This window comes from Tachypleus tridentatus, chromosome 12, assembly GCF_004210375.1.
Source record: "Tachypleus tridentatus isolate NWPU-2018 chromosome 12, ASM421037v1, whole genome shotgun sequence".
In the NCBI taxonomy this organism is placed as follows: Eukaryota; Metazoa; Arthropoda; class Merostomata; order Xiphosura; family Limulidae; genus Tachypleus; species Tachypleus tridentatus.
This window is the reverse complement of record NC_134836.1, coordinates 12,916,826-12,934,232: the sequence shown is the minus strand read 5'-3', so window position 1 is coordinate 12,934,232 and position 17,407 is coordinate 12,916,826. Positions and strand designations below refer to the sequence as shown.

General features: G+C 31.3%; 1 protein-coding gene across 5 annotated transcripts in view; it reads left to right on the top strand.

Moving 5' to 3' along the window:
- Nucleotides 1-17,407, top strand: part of LOC143234829 (6-phosphofructo-2-kinase/fructose-2,6-bisphosphatase-like) — a 101,578-nt gene that overhangs the window by 43,147 nt on the left and 41,024 nt on the right. For all 5 annotated transcript variants that reach the window (XM_076472486.1, XM_076472488.1, XM_076472484.1 and 2 more), the window contains exons 2-9: nucleotides 3,275-3,400; nucleotides 4,988-5,084; nucleotides 7,613-7,676; nucleotides 10,771-10,905; nucleotides 14,436-14,619; nucleotides 15,035-15,108; nucleotides 15,668-15,739; nucleotides 16,533-16,679. In XM_076472486.1, the coding sequence (XP_076328601.1) occupies nucleotides 3,275-3,400; nucleotides 4,988-5,084; nucleotides 7,613-7,676; nucleotides 10,771-10,905; nucleotides 14,436-14,619; nucleotides 15,035-15,108; nucleotides 15,668-15,739; nucleotides 16,533-16,679 (899 nt within the window). The remainder of the gene's footprint in view (nucleotides 1-3,274; nucleotides 3,401-4,987; nucleotides 5,085-7,612; nucleotides 7,677-10,770; nucleotides 10,906-14,435; nucleotides 14,620-15,034; nucleotides 15,109-15,667; nucleotides 15,740-16,532; nucleotides 16,680-17,407) is intronic.

The window sequence follows — 17,407 nt, the reverse complement described above, 5'->3', positions numbered from 1 at the left end:
TACGTCGTTCTGGGGCTTTGGCTGAGGATTGTGCAAATCCGGTGGGATTTTCTTTAGGTAGGGTTTAACCTGTTGACTGCCAAGTATTTCAGCTGCTACAATACAACTCTAATGCTTCTTCATTTTGTAACTTTTTCGTGTCGCCATTTTGGATCAAAAGTGAAACAATTTGTAAGTAGGTCAAATGCATGTATGGTGCTGACATTTCGCTTTAAAGTTAGATATTATTGAGAACGAATTAACTCGTCCGTGGCACTGTGTTACGATCGGCTTGGACGAGTTATCTCGTCTACGGCACTGAACAGGTTAAGATAGTGGCGTATAAGTGTTAGCATTGAGCCATATAACCCAGTATCAAGAGGCGCCTTTTCTTTAAAAAAAGTAGATAAGTTTGGATATTTATTACAATTTTATAAAACTTAATGGGGTTCGTTATGTACTTACAACTGAATCAAAGTAAACAGGAAGTAACACACAGCACTGTCAAAAATATAAATCTTCAGACGTAGAGGTACTTGTCGTTTTATCCCCTGGTGGCAACTTTCCTTGTTAAGCCAGTGTTTTAGACAGTTCTAAATAAATAGAATTAGGGCGGTATTGTTATCAGATTCAGGTTTGTGGTACAGTGCTTAATTCTATAACGTAATGGCGAAAGTCTCGAATCTCGTCCTGTGCCTTTGACTATATTAACCTACTTAGCTGTATTGGATGATTTCTGTCGTTTCACGCACAGTCATAGGAAAGTTGCACAATAATGACTCAGTCATCGACTAAGAATAAGTGCACTGTTTGTTTAAAAAAATAAGAATTGGACCAATGAAAAACTATGTAGGCTTACGAATAATGTTTAAAATATTTTGTTCAGTTCATATTGAGTCACTTTATGCCCTAGTTACGTAATGTACTTTGTGGTTGCCAAATAAACTTAAAAACTGTGCTATACAATTCGCAACGCTGCATTTAGTATAACTGCTACTTTTAAAACAATAGTCGCAGCCATTTTTACTGTAAGCTGGCGGAATAATGTTTAATAATAAAGAACAAGAAATGGCTGATTTCTATAATGAAGCCCTACCGTTGTTTGGCTCTCTAACTAATACATTCAGCATCGTGAAACAGTTGATGTTTAGATGGCTCAAAAATTCGAAATTCGAGTGTGGTTATTAGAAACTGTGCCGTACCATAATTACAAATCTTGGAGTAAAATTGCATCTTTTGAACTTCAAAGTGTGTTTGTTACCTTACTTGCTTAAGTATACAAGTTTGAATGTTTCAGTGTTAGATATGACACCTTTTCAGTTTTACAGAAGTTTGGATTTTTAGCTTTCTTAAACTAGTGATTTAAAAAAATAAATAGAAGTGAAAATTTGCTAGATCCTACATATTTCTTGTAAAACTATTTCCAGCGATTTTACAAATGACTTCCATTATGGCTAATGCAATTTTTGTGGCAAGGATGTAACTGATAAATGTCTGAGCGGGAGTTTTAACTGTCTTACAATTCATGTGAATTGGTGAATTTTCCGGTAAATTTAATAAAATTCAGTCTACATAATAACGTAATTCTTCGACTACAAGTTCTTTCTATATACTACCACAGACCAACGATTGACCTAATTACACAAATAACGCTAAAAAGTTACTTGCTCAGTTTCTGTAACCTTTCGTACTTGTTATTTCTGTTCGGCGAAACAAACTGAATATATATACGAAACTGAAGTAAAAGCTATCTGAATAAAAACGCACCAACTCGATAGTCAACCCAAAAACGTAACAAACTAACGGAATAGATAACTTGCGTTTTTATATCGCTCATATATTATCATGATCTTTAAAAATTTACAGAAGTATAGCTACGTGGTCGTCACGTGACGTCAAATCCCCTTCGAACTAAAACTAATACAAATGTTTAACAAAATAATATTACACTCTACAGGAGCCATAAAAACAATTTTAATATATATTGGGCTTTCTTAGTCACTGAGTGGCATTTAAGCAGAGGATCATAACGGGAGGGGGGGGGGTGATAACCATTTTAGCAAAGCACATTTCCGAGAAAAAGATGCTCCTAATGTTCGGTCATGTTTCAGTGTATTTTAAATATGGATGACCTTCCTACAAGCTGTTGCAGGGGTTGTCACGTGGGTTTAAAAATCCCAAGGTCATGCAGCATGTAGATACAAAAAAAAAGGTTATCATTTTTATGTTTTCATCGCCAAGCAGTACTGATTCAAGAATACTGTTTTACAGTAATGCCTAAAAATATTAATACTTGTTTAATGTAAAGATTAGCAGGAGACTCACTTTCCCTGTTACTCTTGGGAAATTGTTGATTTTTTAAACAACTTTGCTCTTGACTTAATTTCCTTATCGAATAATAATATGACTGACGCTAGGTCAACAGTTTTAATTCCTATTTTTTTAGCCTTAAAAATGTACATTTGAGTTAACTATGGAAAAATCTCATGTTAATTAAACATAAACAACTGAAAAACGCAGTATTTTTTTAAATTGCTTATGTAGCAGTGTACTATTATTTTTCGTGTTTTTTTTTTTTTTGTTGTTGTTAAATAACTAATAGTTTTTTGTAGAAACTGAAAATGGGGCTTGAATATTTGTAAAGGTTTTTACAGTATAAATTTTAATAAATCCAAAGCAACATCTTACTAATCCTCAAATTAATGACTTTATTTTACACTGTTTGCTACTGGTGACAATAACATTTTACATCATATTTATTTTTTATGTTTTGCCTTTTAAAATACTCAGTGTAAAGAATTGATACAAAAGACATGAATGAAATTACTTCCTTTTCAAAATAAAATGCTTTAGGGATCCCAGCAGAGTAGCTGTATTACTCATGGTATGTTTTTCTCAGTCTTTGTATGACTTTTATGTTATTATAGGCTTTGTAACTAACAAAAAATTATGGACCCACAAGTGGTTTGTTGCATGTATTCTGGTATTAATTCTGTAATTAATGTTTTAATGTAACAGGATGTTGCCTGTGATACAATTTTATCAGGTATTGTGTATAACAAATTGAAGAACTGGTTTTGTTTTCAGCACTTATAGATAGAAATTTTAAAGCTTTAGTTTTCAGTGTAATGGTAATTTAATTTCAAGTTATCATGGGTAATATTAATGCTATGTTATAGACAGAAGTTACACTTGATATTGTTTTATTTTCACCTACCAAAGGCTACAAAGAGTACTTTTTAGAAATACCATGTTATCTTAAAGTGTTATAACAGTTTTTTTGTTTTTTTTTCAGGGGATAGGATCAATTATGTTAATCTTCCTCATGTGATAGCTATGGTGGGTCTACCTGCTCGGGGGAAGACTTACATAGCCAGAAAACTGACTCGTTATTTGAACTGGATTGGGATCAATACAAAAGGTAGCATGTGTGGTGTCTTTACACTGTCTATAAATGTGCCATGTAGTTCTGAAAGTGATAGTACAAATACACTTAAAACTTTAATTTTCTAGCTTTTGAGAAAAAGTAATTTCAGAAATTCTTTTATTTATAGTTAGTTCTGTATTGTTATATATGATATTCATTGTAACTGACTTTGATTCTATTTTTTTTTCTTTATCAGTGTCTTACTCTTCTGCAACTTGGTAGCTCTACCAAGTCTCAGTTCAAAACAAACAGATTAAATGCCACCTAAACTCTTATCTCTGTAATTATCATAGTGCTTGTTATCTAGTAATATATCAAGTCTGTAAGAGTACTCAAATTTAAGTATTTCTTTTAATGTAAATATTTATAAAATTTAACTTTACCTCACCTAAACTAATCTAACCTAACATAACCTGACTTCACCTATGGGGTATTAAGAAAAAAAAATCAGAAATATAAAAGTCATTTTCAGCATTGGTATAGTTTTATTCCATATAACTTCCATGTTTGAAAACTTTAAAAGATGAGTTTTAGACACGACGTTTTGTTGGTTGCCATTGCAGTTTTTTTGTTTTTTTAATTCTGAATTAAAGATCTTTAACATACTAGATCTTGCTGTTATTGGATAGTAAATGTTTTACTAAGTGAATAATAGTATTTTCTTTTAAGTGAATTTAAAGATTTTAATGGTACACAGAACTAATTACATTTTTTTAATGTGTCTGGCAGATTTTATAATTATTGATCTTTAGTTATCTTACTTGATTGGTCATTAATCACAAATCTGAGTTAGTTAGACCATAAATATTTTCTTAACTATCTTGGAAGTGTAACAGATTATGTGCTGTTTTATAAGGAACCCATTAATGTTTGTAAACCCTAAAACTGAAAGGAACTAAGGAACTGAAAATGATACCGTGATACCTCAGGCAAAGTTAAAATAAAAAATTTTCTAACTTTGCCTGAGGTCATGGTATTAGTGTAATTAGGAACTCTACAAAGCCAGTAATCATGGAGAGCTCTAAGGACAATCAGATCTTCTGTAAATATTGCACATGCATCAGAGGACAGATAGTGGAAGCATTAGGTTCAAAGCTTACTTAAAAGTACAAGATGGCAAAATGTTCAATGTTCTACTAATGCAGCAGATGTTGGTGCATTTCTGACAAGGTACTGGTTGCAAAAAACATATTTTGTAAAACAAGCTAGAGAAGACTCTCCACTGATGCTAATAGAGGTACCAAATGTCCACAAATTGTCTGCTTACAAGACTGGGCATATTTACAAAATTGTCATAAAACATGGACAGATGTGACCAGAGCTTTAAGAATTGTTATCCTTGGGTAAATATAAAACCAGTATGAGAGCTATATCTGTGAAAAAGTCATAGAAAAAGGCTTCTAAGATCAAGCCTTGTAGATCCCTATTTTTTTTCCAGATTTTCAGATCTTGTGTGGACCCTATTTTATTATTAAAAATTACATAATTGGTCTAGTTAACTCTGAGATTTGTTGTTAAAGGCAACATTGTATTTTCATTATGTAGTTCTGAAATAGGTCTTTACTTCTTTTTTTTATCTAGTGTTTAATGTGGGAGAATATCGTAGACAAGCCACAACAGTTTACAAAAATCATGAATTTTTTAGCCCAAACAATAAAGAAGCTATGGCAATACGCAAGTAGGTCTTTGATTAAAAGAAAGTTGTTTAGTTTTAATTAAAGAGAAAGTCTTACTTTTATTTTCTGCACTTTTTAGAATGTTTTATTGAAAATGTAAGATGCAGTTCTCTAACAAAAGCACTTTAGTTTTGCAGTTATGAATGTGTTTGCATGTTTTAATGTTACAGAAACATCTTATTTTGCACTTGATTTTTTGACTTTGTCAGTTATATTTAACTTTCAGAAACCACAGTACTCATTACTTTGAAAATTATAAACCAGTTGTTCACTTGTTTGTTATAAAAAATCCCTCATTTTGTACTTGTCATGCAAAACCACCTCTAACAGCAAAGGCATCATTAGGCACTAGTACATAGGACCAGTGCCCCAATTCTATTTAACAATGTTTCAAATCCTCAGTTGATGTCTTAAAATATGAATAGAAAAACATGGTTGGTATGGTATTTAAACTTAAAAAGTCCTGTGCCTATTGGTCTGAGTTTTTTAAGTATCTAGTGATGCCTCTGTTTGTTAGTTGGATACCCTTTTCCATTTATTTATGCAACTTCATTAAAATAGAGGTAGACAGGTTTATATAGTTTTAATAGGACAGTTTAGGTATTCACTGTGTGTGTGTATGTGGTTGTATGGATACTTCTTAAATTTGAAATAAATTGTAGAGTTAAAGTTTTTGTGATTACATATTTATGTATATTTGTGTTTGGTAAAATAGAAAAATAGAAGGTATAACGTCATTTACCAAAAAGTTTTGAAGATGTACAGTCAACAAATCAAATTAACTGTCTTTTTTCTTTTTAGTAAACTCACTACAATTGTTATTGTTACAAACAATAACAGAGTATTTTGTTTTTTTAAAGTTTAAAATTTACTCAAGGTTGGCCAGCTATCCTCATGATTTATCAAGTGTCATGAAACTTGCAGTGAATGTTATCTGTATATTTAAAAAAAAAAAAATCTTTTAACTTGTTCAGTACACACTAGTAGTGATTGTTTTCAAACTTAAGTATATTTTACAGTGCAGCACAGTTATTGACGTATAACTAGTCATATGTCATTCTGTATTGCAAAATTTTGCACTTTTTAAGTAAAATTTAGTCTCACTTCTAAGTTGGTTTGGCATAGCATAAAAAATAAACCTATGAAAAACTAGTATGTTCAGCTATTACATGAATGAAGAACTTTTTATAGAGCAGTGATTAATGTATTTAAATTGTAAAACAGTTGCAGTTTTGTTTAATTTCTTTGTTGCTCTACCACATGTTTGTACTAATTTAAGTTTAAATTCAGCCTGATATGGTTTGGTAAACTTACACAACTGATAATAACATTGAGAAACTTACAAAAAAAAAAAAAAAGGATGACATTAAACTGTTGGTCTGTAGAATCAAGCTACATTCTGTGGAAAAACATGATCAAATGAAAGTTGTATTTCCATTTAACCAAAATATGACAGTTTTTAAAAGTACCACATACAGATGCATTAAGATTATGGAAAATTTTAATACTTTGGCTTACTGCATTTACTAAGATCTAATTAAAAAAATATTTTCCAAAAGGACTATTTTTCTACAGAAAAATGTGAAAATTATTGTAATAGAACCTTAACTTCAGAGATAACAAAATCATGAGCAATAAATATTCACTTTCATATACCAGTTTTTTGTATTACTGACTTTGTTATATTTACCGAAAGTATCTGAACTTAATTAGCAACAATATTAAAATAATTTCTTTGTATTGTACTTTGTGTAATTTGTAAATCTACTAAGCTGTTGGCAGTTATTGCATCATAAATCTCCGAGATGTAATATGCTTAAAATGTGTATTGGAATTATAGTGTTGTGAACACAAAATATGCATTAGTTTGTTTTTTCACATTGTTTGTTTTATAAGATAATGTTTAGTCTTATTTTACTTAATACACAAGAGATCTTATAGTAATGAGTGAGATTCTCTGTGGTTAAATATTAGTTTAATAGGACAGTTAACAAAAGAGAGTAATACTTATTTTGAAATTATATTCAAATATTTCTCAAAAGCTTCATTTATACAATAAAAAATTGTAGAGGTTTGGATCATGAAATTGGAGAATATATTTTTGGTTGCTCAGTAATTTTGATTCTACATGAAGAATACATAGAAATTTGAACAAGTTTAAAGCTGCTGAAGAGGTTGTTTGCAATAGTATGTTGAAACAAATACTACTGCAAAAGTTTTAAGTCTGTCAGAAGCCAAGCAGTTACCATATACTGTGGACCTGACACTCCTCTCTTATTTTCAGGAAAGAAGAGATATGATCTTTTCTTTGGGGCACTGGATACATTATAAGGGTGATCATATCTCATCATTCAATCAGACAAGAGCAAACAAGCTTTTCTTGTATCTGTTAGTTTAAAGCTAAGAGAATTAATGCACATTGCTGTTGAGTATTTTTCCTAAATATCTGAAAACTAACAAATTGAAAAGCAAAGTGTGGTAAAAATTTCAAATAACAAAAGTACAAATTTTAAAGTTTGTTCTGTTTCAGTAAATGTGCCATGGATGCTTTGGAGGACATGTGTAAATGGTTAGATGATGATGGAGAAGTAGCTGTAAGTACATGAGCTCTATTATGGTGTTTCATAGGTTTAAGCTACCAACTCATTAAAATTAATATAGATGTTGGTCAGACCTTTTAAGAAATATTCTAGTGATATGGTTTGAAAAGACCATAATTTTTAAGTTAAATGTTAACTAGTGAAATGGAGATATTGTCAATCCACAATAATCTTAAAGCATGTACACTTCATCAAATCATTTTGCATCAAACATACCATTTGATAGTTAAAATATAGACTAAATAGCTCATTTTGTTTAAGCTTATATATTCTGACTGTAAAATAAAAACACATAATTTGGCATTAGCTTAACATATCTTTGAACCTGCCTAAAATTTCACTTAAACAACAATCACCATTCAATATCACAAACACTGCTAACCTGAATAAGGTTTCTCAAACAATAAGCATCATTATGCATCAGACTCGCTAAGAACCTGTATAAATGATTGTTTATTCACGCCCTTAGATGCTGGAATCTTCCTCCAATGAGAGAGACCTACCCAATTGACCCAGAGCAGATTCATGGAGGTTGATAGACCTCCTTTGGTAAAGAAAAAAAGATGTGGTTGAAAACAGAAGGACCAGAAAATATACCAATTCACCTATACATAAGTAAAAATGGCTTCTTTGATACAGTGGAACTATCCAGGTTTACGTTCTAATCTGGATGACATCAAACCACTGATTGATTCTCACTGTCCTGTGTGTCTTTCCTTACAAGAAATATTTCTGAAATTGCCAGTACAGTCACCTTTTGGCAGTTTTCTTTGTACAGAAATGGCAGGTTGTGTGATTGATGAATGCACCTTGTCTTTGCCATTTGACACACCCTTGGAGGACATAGCCATCTGTGTTTCCTTGGGTCTACCATCATTGTTTTTTTTTTTTTACCAGTCTTCTGGAGAGACCCATGATCAATCAGACCTTGATGCTCTTGTTGAACAGTTGCCGTCTCCCTTTTCAAACCTGGGACACTTTAATGGACCTAATCCCCTCTGGGAAAGTGCTGATATTGATGGGAGGGGTTGCTTCATAGAACGTATGTTCTCAGATCACAACCTTTCTCTCTTCAGTACTTGTTCTTATACTTATTTTCATGCACCTAGTCAGTCCTTTACTGTTACTGATCTCTCAGTTTGCTCCCCTTCACTATTCTCCCACTTTTCATAAAGGGTTGACAGTAACCCACAAGGCCGTGATCATTTTCTTGTAATTTCGAGAGAGACTGGCCGTGATCGATGCCATCTTACCCATGTGCCCTGGTGGAAGCTGGACCAAGTCAACTGGCCCTCTTTCACTGCTCTCGCAGAACTTAATCCTGCTGTCATGTGTGAGCCATAAATAGACAACTGCATAGTAGCAGTCACTGACTGTATTATTCAGGCAGCTGCTCATGTTTTCCTTAAACCTTGATACATTTTTCATGATATCTTCATCCATGGTGGAATCCTGTCTGGCATAGAGCACAGAAGGCTCAGAAATGAGCCTGGGATACCTTTCATAGTAGGTATCCCACACTTTTCAAACCTCATAGCTTTTTAGAGGGCCTGTGCACATGCTTGGCAGGTAAGACACCAAAGCCAGAAAGAATTGTGGATTAAATTCACAACCAGTATCTCATCTACCACCAGTTTCAAAATCATATGGAAATGACAAAATTTGGAAGGTCAGTAGGCAGTATAATTCTGTCCCCCTTTCAGGGGCTTTGGCTCTGCACAGAGGCCTTCTGCACTTCCCCAGTCCAGAGTGTGTACACAGAGTCTCATGAATCTCCTGTACATCTCTACTGTTTGCAACTGTTTATACTGTCTGCTTTAAGACTTATATCCTTACCACAGCATCCCACCTGGGGTTGTGTTTTCCTTCCTCAGTAGACCATACTTTTCCAGAACAGATAATCTTCCATTGTGCCTTTCAGCCTTTGTATTCAGGCACAGCTAAATGGATTGGGTCTGTCCTTGGAAGACATTGCTGTATCCACTGGTTAACCCTTCCCACTACATCTTATTTCCATCCCCAAGTGTGACCTTACTTTGAGCCATCTGAGAAAAAAGATACTTCTGATTGGAACTACCATCTGTTATTTGCTGAATATTTTTCAAACCATCCTTCAATTCCCATTTATATGGATGGTTTGAAATCAGGTGGGACTGTAAGCTCTGCCATGGTTTGTTGTGGTTTGGTGGTTGTGCACAGAACCTCTTCTACTGTTTCTGAGTTCACTGCCAAACTGTACGTCATTTCTCTTGCCATGGATCTACATAGAAGCTAAGCAGTACTCAAATTGTACTATTTATACAGACTCACTGAGCTCTTTACTGGTCCTGGAATTGCTTCACATTAGTTTTCACTCTATTCTCACCAATATTAAAAACTGGACCATTTCTTTTTAACTTCTACTTCTGTTGAGTTCTTCTAGATAATTCTATTTTTGTCAAAAGTCCACATAGACTGGTTGTTACTTTAGAACCCAACTAGCAAGATGAATTATTTTTCTTTCTCTGTTATTACAATACAGCCTGTGATGATTACACTTTGAAAGTTGCCACTATACACCATTTATGACTAAATTCATGATTACCCAGTTTATCTCTATCCCTTTTTCTTTTTCATTTACTTTCACTAACTTGCATGTACTAATTTGGTTGCTTAAACCAAATGCGTGTGTGTGTATCGAATGACTGAGGAGAAGAACCTTCTACAACCTACAAGATGTTATGATGTATCAATACTCGCTTAAAGCAACAAGAAAAATTTAGGTTTGTGCAACATAACATCAGTTCAAAACAGTTGAAGTCTGCAACATCTGACTCATAAACAGTTATGTAGGCAAAATTGCTATAATTATAGCTTCTAAAAATGACTCACTTTAACACTCATGCTTTATTACTGTGTAAATCATAACTCTTATTAAATTAAAATGAAACAATTGTGTATATCTAATATAGTGAAATAGTGGGAAAGTAGAATTTTATTCAGTTATTTATGCCCTTAAAATGAGTTTTTGTTTTTTCCATATTCAAGCATGATTAAACCTAAAATTTCTCTTCAAGACATAGTAAAGTACCAGCTAATTTTCATACAGGTATATGATGCTACCAACACTTCCTTTGAACGACGTCGACTGATTCATCATCTTGTTTGTGAAAAGTTTGGTTTCAAGCTGTTTTTTGTGGAATCTCTTTGTGATGATATGAAGATTATTGAAGCAAATGTGATGGTAAGAATGATTTTGTAAGATTTATTTGTGATAGGTTTATACAGCTGAGTGTTATAAAGAAACTGACATGGCATGGCAATGCTGTAACCTGTAGGGCTAAAGCTTGCTGGGCTGTTTTTCTAATTGTTAAAATCTCTGCTTTTGCTACTCCTGATGGATTATACCAGTATAGTGTTTGAGATAAAATTCTCAGGTAACTTTTCAGTGAATGATGAACCAGTGTCTTAACAATCTGTCAGATCTTCGAATTTATGTTAATGATATTGTAATTTGCTGTAACATCTGGGAAGAACACTTGTGTATTAAGTGGTGTTTTTGAGAGGCTTAAAGCCAATCACACTGAACACTTAGCAAAAAGTGAATTTTGTAAGGCCAGAGTTGTTTACTTACGTGATAGGTCATGGTCTAGTTGCTCTAATTCAAGCCAGAATTGATTGCATTATGAATTATCTAACCCCTACAAACAAAAAACGTTTGAGATCTTTGGAAATAACTAGTTATTACAGAAAATTTTGTAAACATTTTGCTGACATCACTGTACCATTAACAAACCTGCTGAAGAAAAATCAAAAGTTCAAATGATCTGAAACATGCCAATCTGACTTTGAAAAGGTTAAATCTGTATTGTGCACTTACACTGTATTGATGGCATCTGACTTTGATACGCCTTTTTCATTACTTGTTGATGCCAGAAATTGTAGTTCTGGTGTAATTCTGTTGCAATCAGACAAGAGATGTATTGAATACCCTGTTTGTTATTTTCCTAAAATGTTTTAACTGTCATCAAAACAACTATTCAACAGTGGGAAAAACTTTTATTTTAGTATTAGCATTAGAATATTTCAGTATATCTGCATCTCAACAACATATTTTCATTTAAATGACCACAACATATTGATGTTTTTGAACCAAATGAAGGGCAAGAACAGAAGGTTGTTGAATCAGAATTTAACATTACAAGAATATGATTCAAAAAGAATCTGTGTCAAAGGGGTTGATAACATCCACCTTCCATGTGCTATGTAATTTTATTATCATAAGGTTATTTGTATTGATTGTTTTATGTTGTCATGATTTTTGAAATTGTACTATTCTTTCACAGTGTATTGTATTTAATTTGTTATCAATGTATATTGCCTAATGCCAATTTTTAATTCTCTAAAGGAGGTATAACAGATTTATTATTGTACGTTTGTTTCAGTATAGTTTTTTGTGCATGTGATGCATAATGTGTATTTTGACAGTCGTACCTGTTCTTTAAATTTCTAGATTCTTGAGAGCAAAAATAAAAAATGTGGTTTATGTGTTTTCTAACGTTCAAGAATCTCATGTTTGACTATACAAACCAATGTGCCAAGAGACAATTATTATTGATCAGCTGCAGTCAGTAATACTACAAGCCTCGAAAGCTATATTTGTGATTAACGCCTGTTTATCAAAAAACTACAGAATTTGACTAGGAATGTTTGTAGATTTTTAACATTACAAAGCATCCAATTTCAGTAAATTAATTGGATATTAGTATTTCTACGAGGATATTAAATTTCTTCATCGATAAAGTCAGCAACGTGAGGCCAATCAAGCTAAGTAGCTTAAGTGAAGTGTAACGATATCAACTTACAATTAATCTGGTCGTTGATGAAATATTCAGTTTGAGACCAGTTAGAAGACTCAGTATAGTTTGTAAAACTCTTGTATGTAAACCATTATTTATAATAATCATTATTATAAATTGTATTGTTGGATGTATATTAAAGTATATTTTAAGAAAGAAAATTGCATGTATCAATCTTGATGGCAAATATTATAAATTTAATACTCATCAACATTTAATTAAATTTTAAAATGAAAATTTTTCATCTATCTTAAATTGTAATATGTTTTGTAATGTGTGTAAAATAAATTGAAGACTCGTCCAAGATAAATTATAATATATAACAGTTCACGTAGGTTTCTTGACCCCAATATTTCAGTCTATTATAAATTTTTAATAATAAGATATTTTAATATCAGTCATGAATTAATGTATGAGAATATTTGTGTGTTAAGTAAGTTTGAACATTATAAACTGTAACTTTGTCAATATGATAAATGATGAGGAGATTTAGATATTCTAGCATTTTGTGGGCTGGTAAAAAATAGTGTTTATTTCTATGATTATTTCTTTCTCCTTATTCTGCAAGAATTGTTGAGTATGATTAAAAATCTGCTCAATCACAAAAAGTATTTGTTAAATCTGATAATCAACAATAAATATTGTTAGTAGTTCAGTTAACCTTTACAACTAGTATTTGTTAAACTAACCATAATAGACAATAAATGGTTTTAGATCATAGAGTGAATTTAATTACAATTTTATTTTATGAACAAAAAATTATAGTAAAATATCCAAAACAGAGAATATTATTCTTTAGTTATAGTATTTTGATATTTCCCCATAATATCTGTCAGGGTTTTATGTATGTGAGAGGTTGGACTGGGATTCTCCTGTAGTAGATGTCTCTGACTTGTTGGTAATAAATTCAATCAATAAATAGACAGTGCACAATCTACTTGTTTTAAAATATATTCAAAACAAATCAAATGTTTGTATAAAAATTATTTACACTGTAGAATATCACAGCTGTATCTAGAACTTTAAATAATTCTTTCTTATGAAGTCAACCCAGGCTGATTCAGTTACTTTAGAATCCATTTGTCAATACAGATTATTATTCTCTACTCTTATCATAACAGCAGCAGTAAATAATTCACAACACCCTGTGAGTTACCACAGTTGTATCTTGAACTCTTCAAATAATTCTCTCTTTCATCAAAATCCTCATAGATGGGTTCAGTTACTTTAGAGCACCCTTTGACTAAACACATTATTCTTGTCTCTTTAAAATATCATCTGCTATGAGTAATGACTCACATTCCTACTAATTCCTTCATGTTTTATAATGTTTTTCTGGCTGAACTTTCACTTCATTTAACTTTATCTCTATGGGTCACACACACACACACACACACACACACACACACACACACACATTCCGTCTTCACTGAAGCATTGAACTTTTTGTAAACTATGCAAGCAATGCTATGGTGTGTCAAGAAAGATAATGAAGATTTGAGTAACTTGGTATCATAATACTACAAGAATTGAACTCTGCACATAACTTTCAGTTATATTAAATCACAAAATTAACTAAACAATTGTTACAGTAAATAGTATTGTATATCCAACAATTTATATCAGTTAGTTTTAATTCTAACATTCTTATAAACTTTGTCTGTTTAACAGTAAAATTTGCATTATTTATCACTATTAATAATCTTAAACTATTAAGACAAAATGGTATTGTTAAAGGTTTTAAGCTTATTTAAATATAGTTTTTCATACTTCAAAAATATTTTGAAGTATTGGATGATAAAACCAAATGAAAATAATTCTGGTTGGTGTTTTGTAGAGTTTCATATTGTTTTGTTTTTATTATCTCTGATTGCATAACACCTATCTATTAATTATAACGATGATGTTTCTCTAGGAAGTGAAAGTTCATAGTCCAGACTACAGAGACATGAATAAAGATGAAGCTCTTCAGGACTTTATGAAGAGAATTGATCATTACAAAGAGACATATGAAAGTTTGAATGAGAACAAAGAAACTCTCTTGTCTTTTATGAAGATTTTCAATGCAGGTGCTAAGGTTCTAGTTCATAGACATGAAGGTAATTTTCTGTCTTTAATATTTATAACATGAACATATATAGCACATTTATGTTATTTCTAAAACTTGCTTGTGTGTTTTTAAAGTATTTTTCTTGGTGATTAATTCAATGAAAATTAGTGTTATACTTAGTAAAGTTGTTGCTTTAAATTAACTGTTTAATAAAACATTAATGCTATCTTTGGTTTTTGATAAACTATTAGCCACTTTCATTGTTTATTTAAATGAAATTTTAACCACTGTGCCAAATGAAAATAATACATTGAGTGTATGAGTCATTTAAACATTACTCTCAAGTTCTGGCACAAGAACATCATAAAAGACATCTATCAAGTGTTGATATTTGTGAGGTGTTGAGTTATATACTAGTTAAATTTACAGTGTTATTTATATTTGTTTTTTTAAACTTTCTTTAGGTCATATCCAGAGTAGAATTGTATACTATCTGATGAACATACATATCACTCCACGTTCTATTTATCTTACCAGGGTATGTTTCATATAGAAAGATGTTTTATAAAATAAAAATTAGGGGCAACACATTTCTTTAAATTGATACTTTAAGGTTTATGTTTATAGCAAGAAGAAATTAATTCTGGATTTGTATGGAGGAATCTGTACATTTTACCAGACATAAGTTATATTAATATGTTACTTAATATTGAGTTTGTTATATAAAAAAAAAAAAAGTGGTTTTGAAGTACGTTGACTATCAAGTTTTGTTCTATATAAGGGTTACTACTATATTTACTTCATGTCACCAAAAAGAACAGCAATAACCTGAGCATTTTCAGAAAGTGGACATCATTATTTTCCAACGTTAACTTTTTTTTTTCTTTTGTCATGCATGCTTTTGAAAATAATAAATTTATTTCTTGTTAAAATGACAAGATATGGTTGACAGGTCATTAGATCTTTAAGTTATATATAAAAATTTATAGTACTAAAATTGAACCAAATATTTAGTATTATATATATAGTCTTTTGTAGTCAGTATTTTCTAATTTTGAGAGATATTTTATTTTTTGTGATTTAATATCCACATCCAGCATGGTGAGAGCAACTTCAACCTTCAAGGTCGTATTGGTGGGGATGCTGAATTATCTGAGAGAGGGTGGGAGGTAAAGAACCTATTCTCATTTGTGTTGTCATCAATATAGCCAGTTTTTAGATGAAAAACATTCTCTAGTTTGTATAGAAAATAAAAGCTATGAATGCAAATGTTATAATTGTTGCTGCTTTGATTGTGTCTTGTAGTTTTATGTTGTACAAGTTTACTGTATTTGTTATGTTGTATTTAGTTAGATATATCACAAATTTTGAGAGAATAGGTGAATAGATATGTCATAGCATAAAGGTTAAATAATTTAAATGAGAGTAATTAACTTTGTTTTATGAGATGTAATTAAAATCTTGAGTATTACATATTTTTAACATTGTAAACCATACCACATTTTTCATTGCCACTTGGGGTTCTTGAAGTATATTTGTGTAGATAATTACCTGATTATGCCTCAAAATAAATTATTCATAAGAACAGGTTTATTTGTTAGAAGTTCATGTACTTGATGAAGAGATTGTACACTAATACTGAAAAAAAAAATTATGAGATATAAAACATGTTTTGATACTCAGTTTTGAAGCAATTTTTACAGCCTTTGATGTTCATTTATGCAATATTTTTAGTGTATTTTACAATTGATAGACTGTTTGTAGTTGTTGCAAGTCCATATCGAGAATATTGATGATAGACTTTGTTTGGATATTATGTGGAATATCTAATGTACAAAGCAATAGGAATGACATTTCATATTCTAAGTACTACACCATTTTGTAGACTGAGATTATTGATGATTTTATTAAAAGGAAAACAGAAAATTCATGACACTTATTAACAATGTTGGACTATTTCAGTATTCCCGTGCTCTTGCAAAGTTCATAGTGGACCAAAAGATCCCACGCTTACGAGTCTGGACAAGTCAGTTGCATCGAACAATACAAACAGCTTATGGAATTGATGCCCCACAAGAACGCTGGAAAGCTTTGAATGAAATAGATGCTGTAAGTTTACATGTCTTCAAAAGGCTTTTCTTCAGTTAGATTACTTGGGATCTAATCATAGCTGTAATATTTTTAGTTTTCTTTATATGGAATGTCTGGACTTATGTGAAACATTCAACTCTTGCATCTTTTATTAGTTTTTTGTCCTCGTAACTGAAGTCCATTGAGTTAAGTATATTTTATTTTACAAACAATAGTAATGTAACATCAAAAATTAAAACAAATAAAAAAGAAAGTTTGAAAGAATAAATATAATTTAAGAGATTAAAAATTCAATCTTAGTTGAACTCTTTCAAAAACAGGATATCAGCTAATGTGTCATGCAGTCTGTTTTCCATTACATAGGACAAGCATATAAGCTAAGATTATTCCATAGACTTATAACATCCATTTTAAAGATACAAATTGAACTTAGAATGTCTGATTACAATAAACAAATACAGCTTAGGATGCTTGTTGATTAGTAACTATAAATGAAATGTAGTATGCATTGTGATTAATAAAAGTAAATGAAACCTGGGGCATCTTTTTATTAAGAGAAGCAGTTGAAACCTCGGATGCCTAATGACCAATAGGAAAAACAACACAAGTTCCTATTGATTACCAGTCAAACCTGTTAGGACTGCATGGATGACATTGCATTATTCCTGTTTTCTTTTTTTCACACTTAGAGTACTCAAACTAATTCCATAAAATTTGGTACATATACACTATACATAATATTTAGC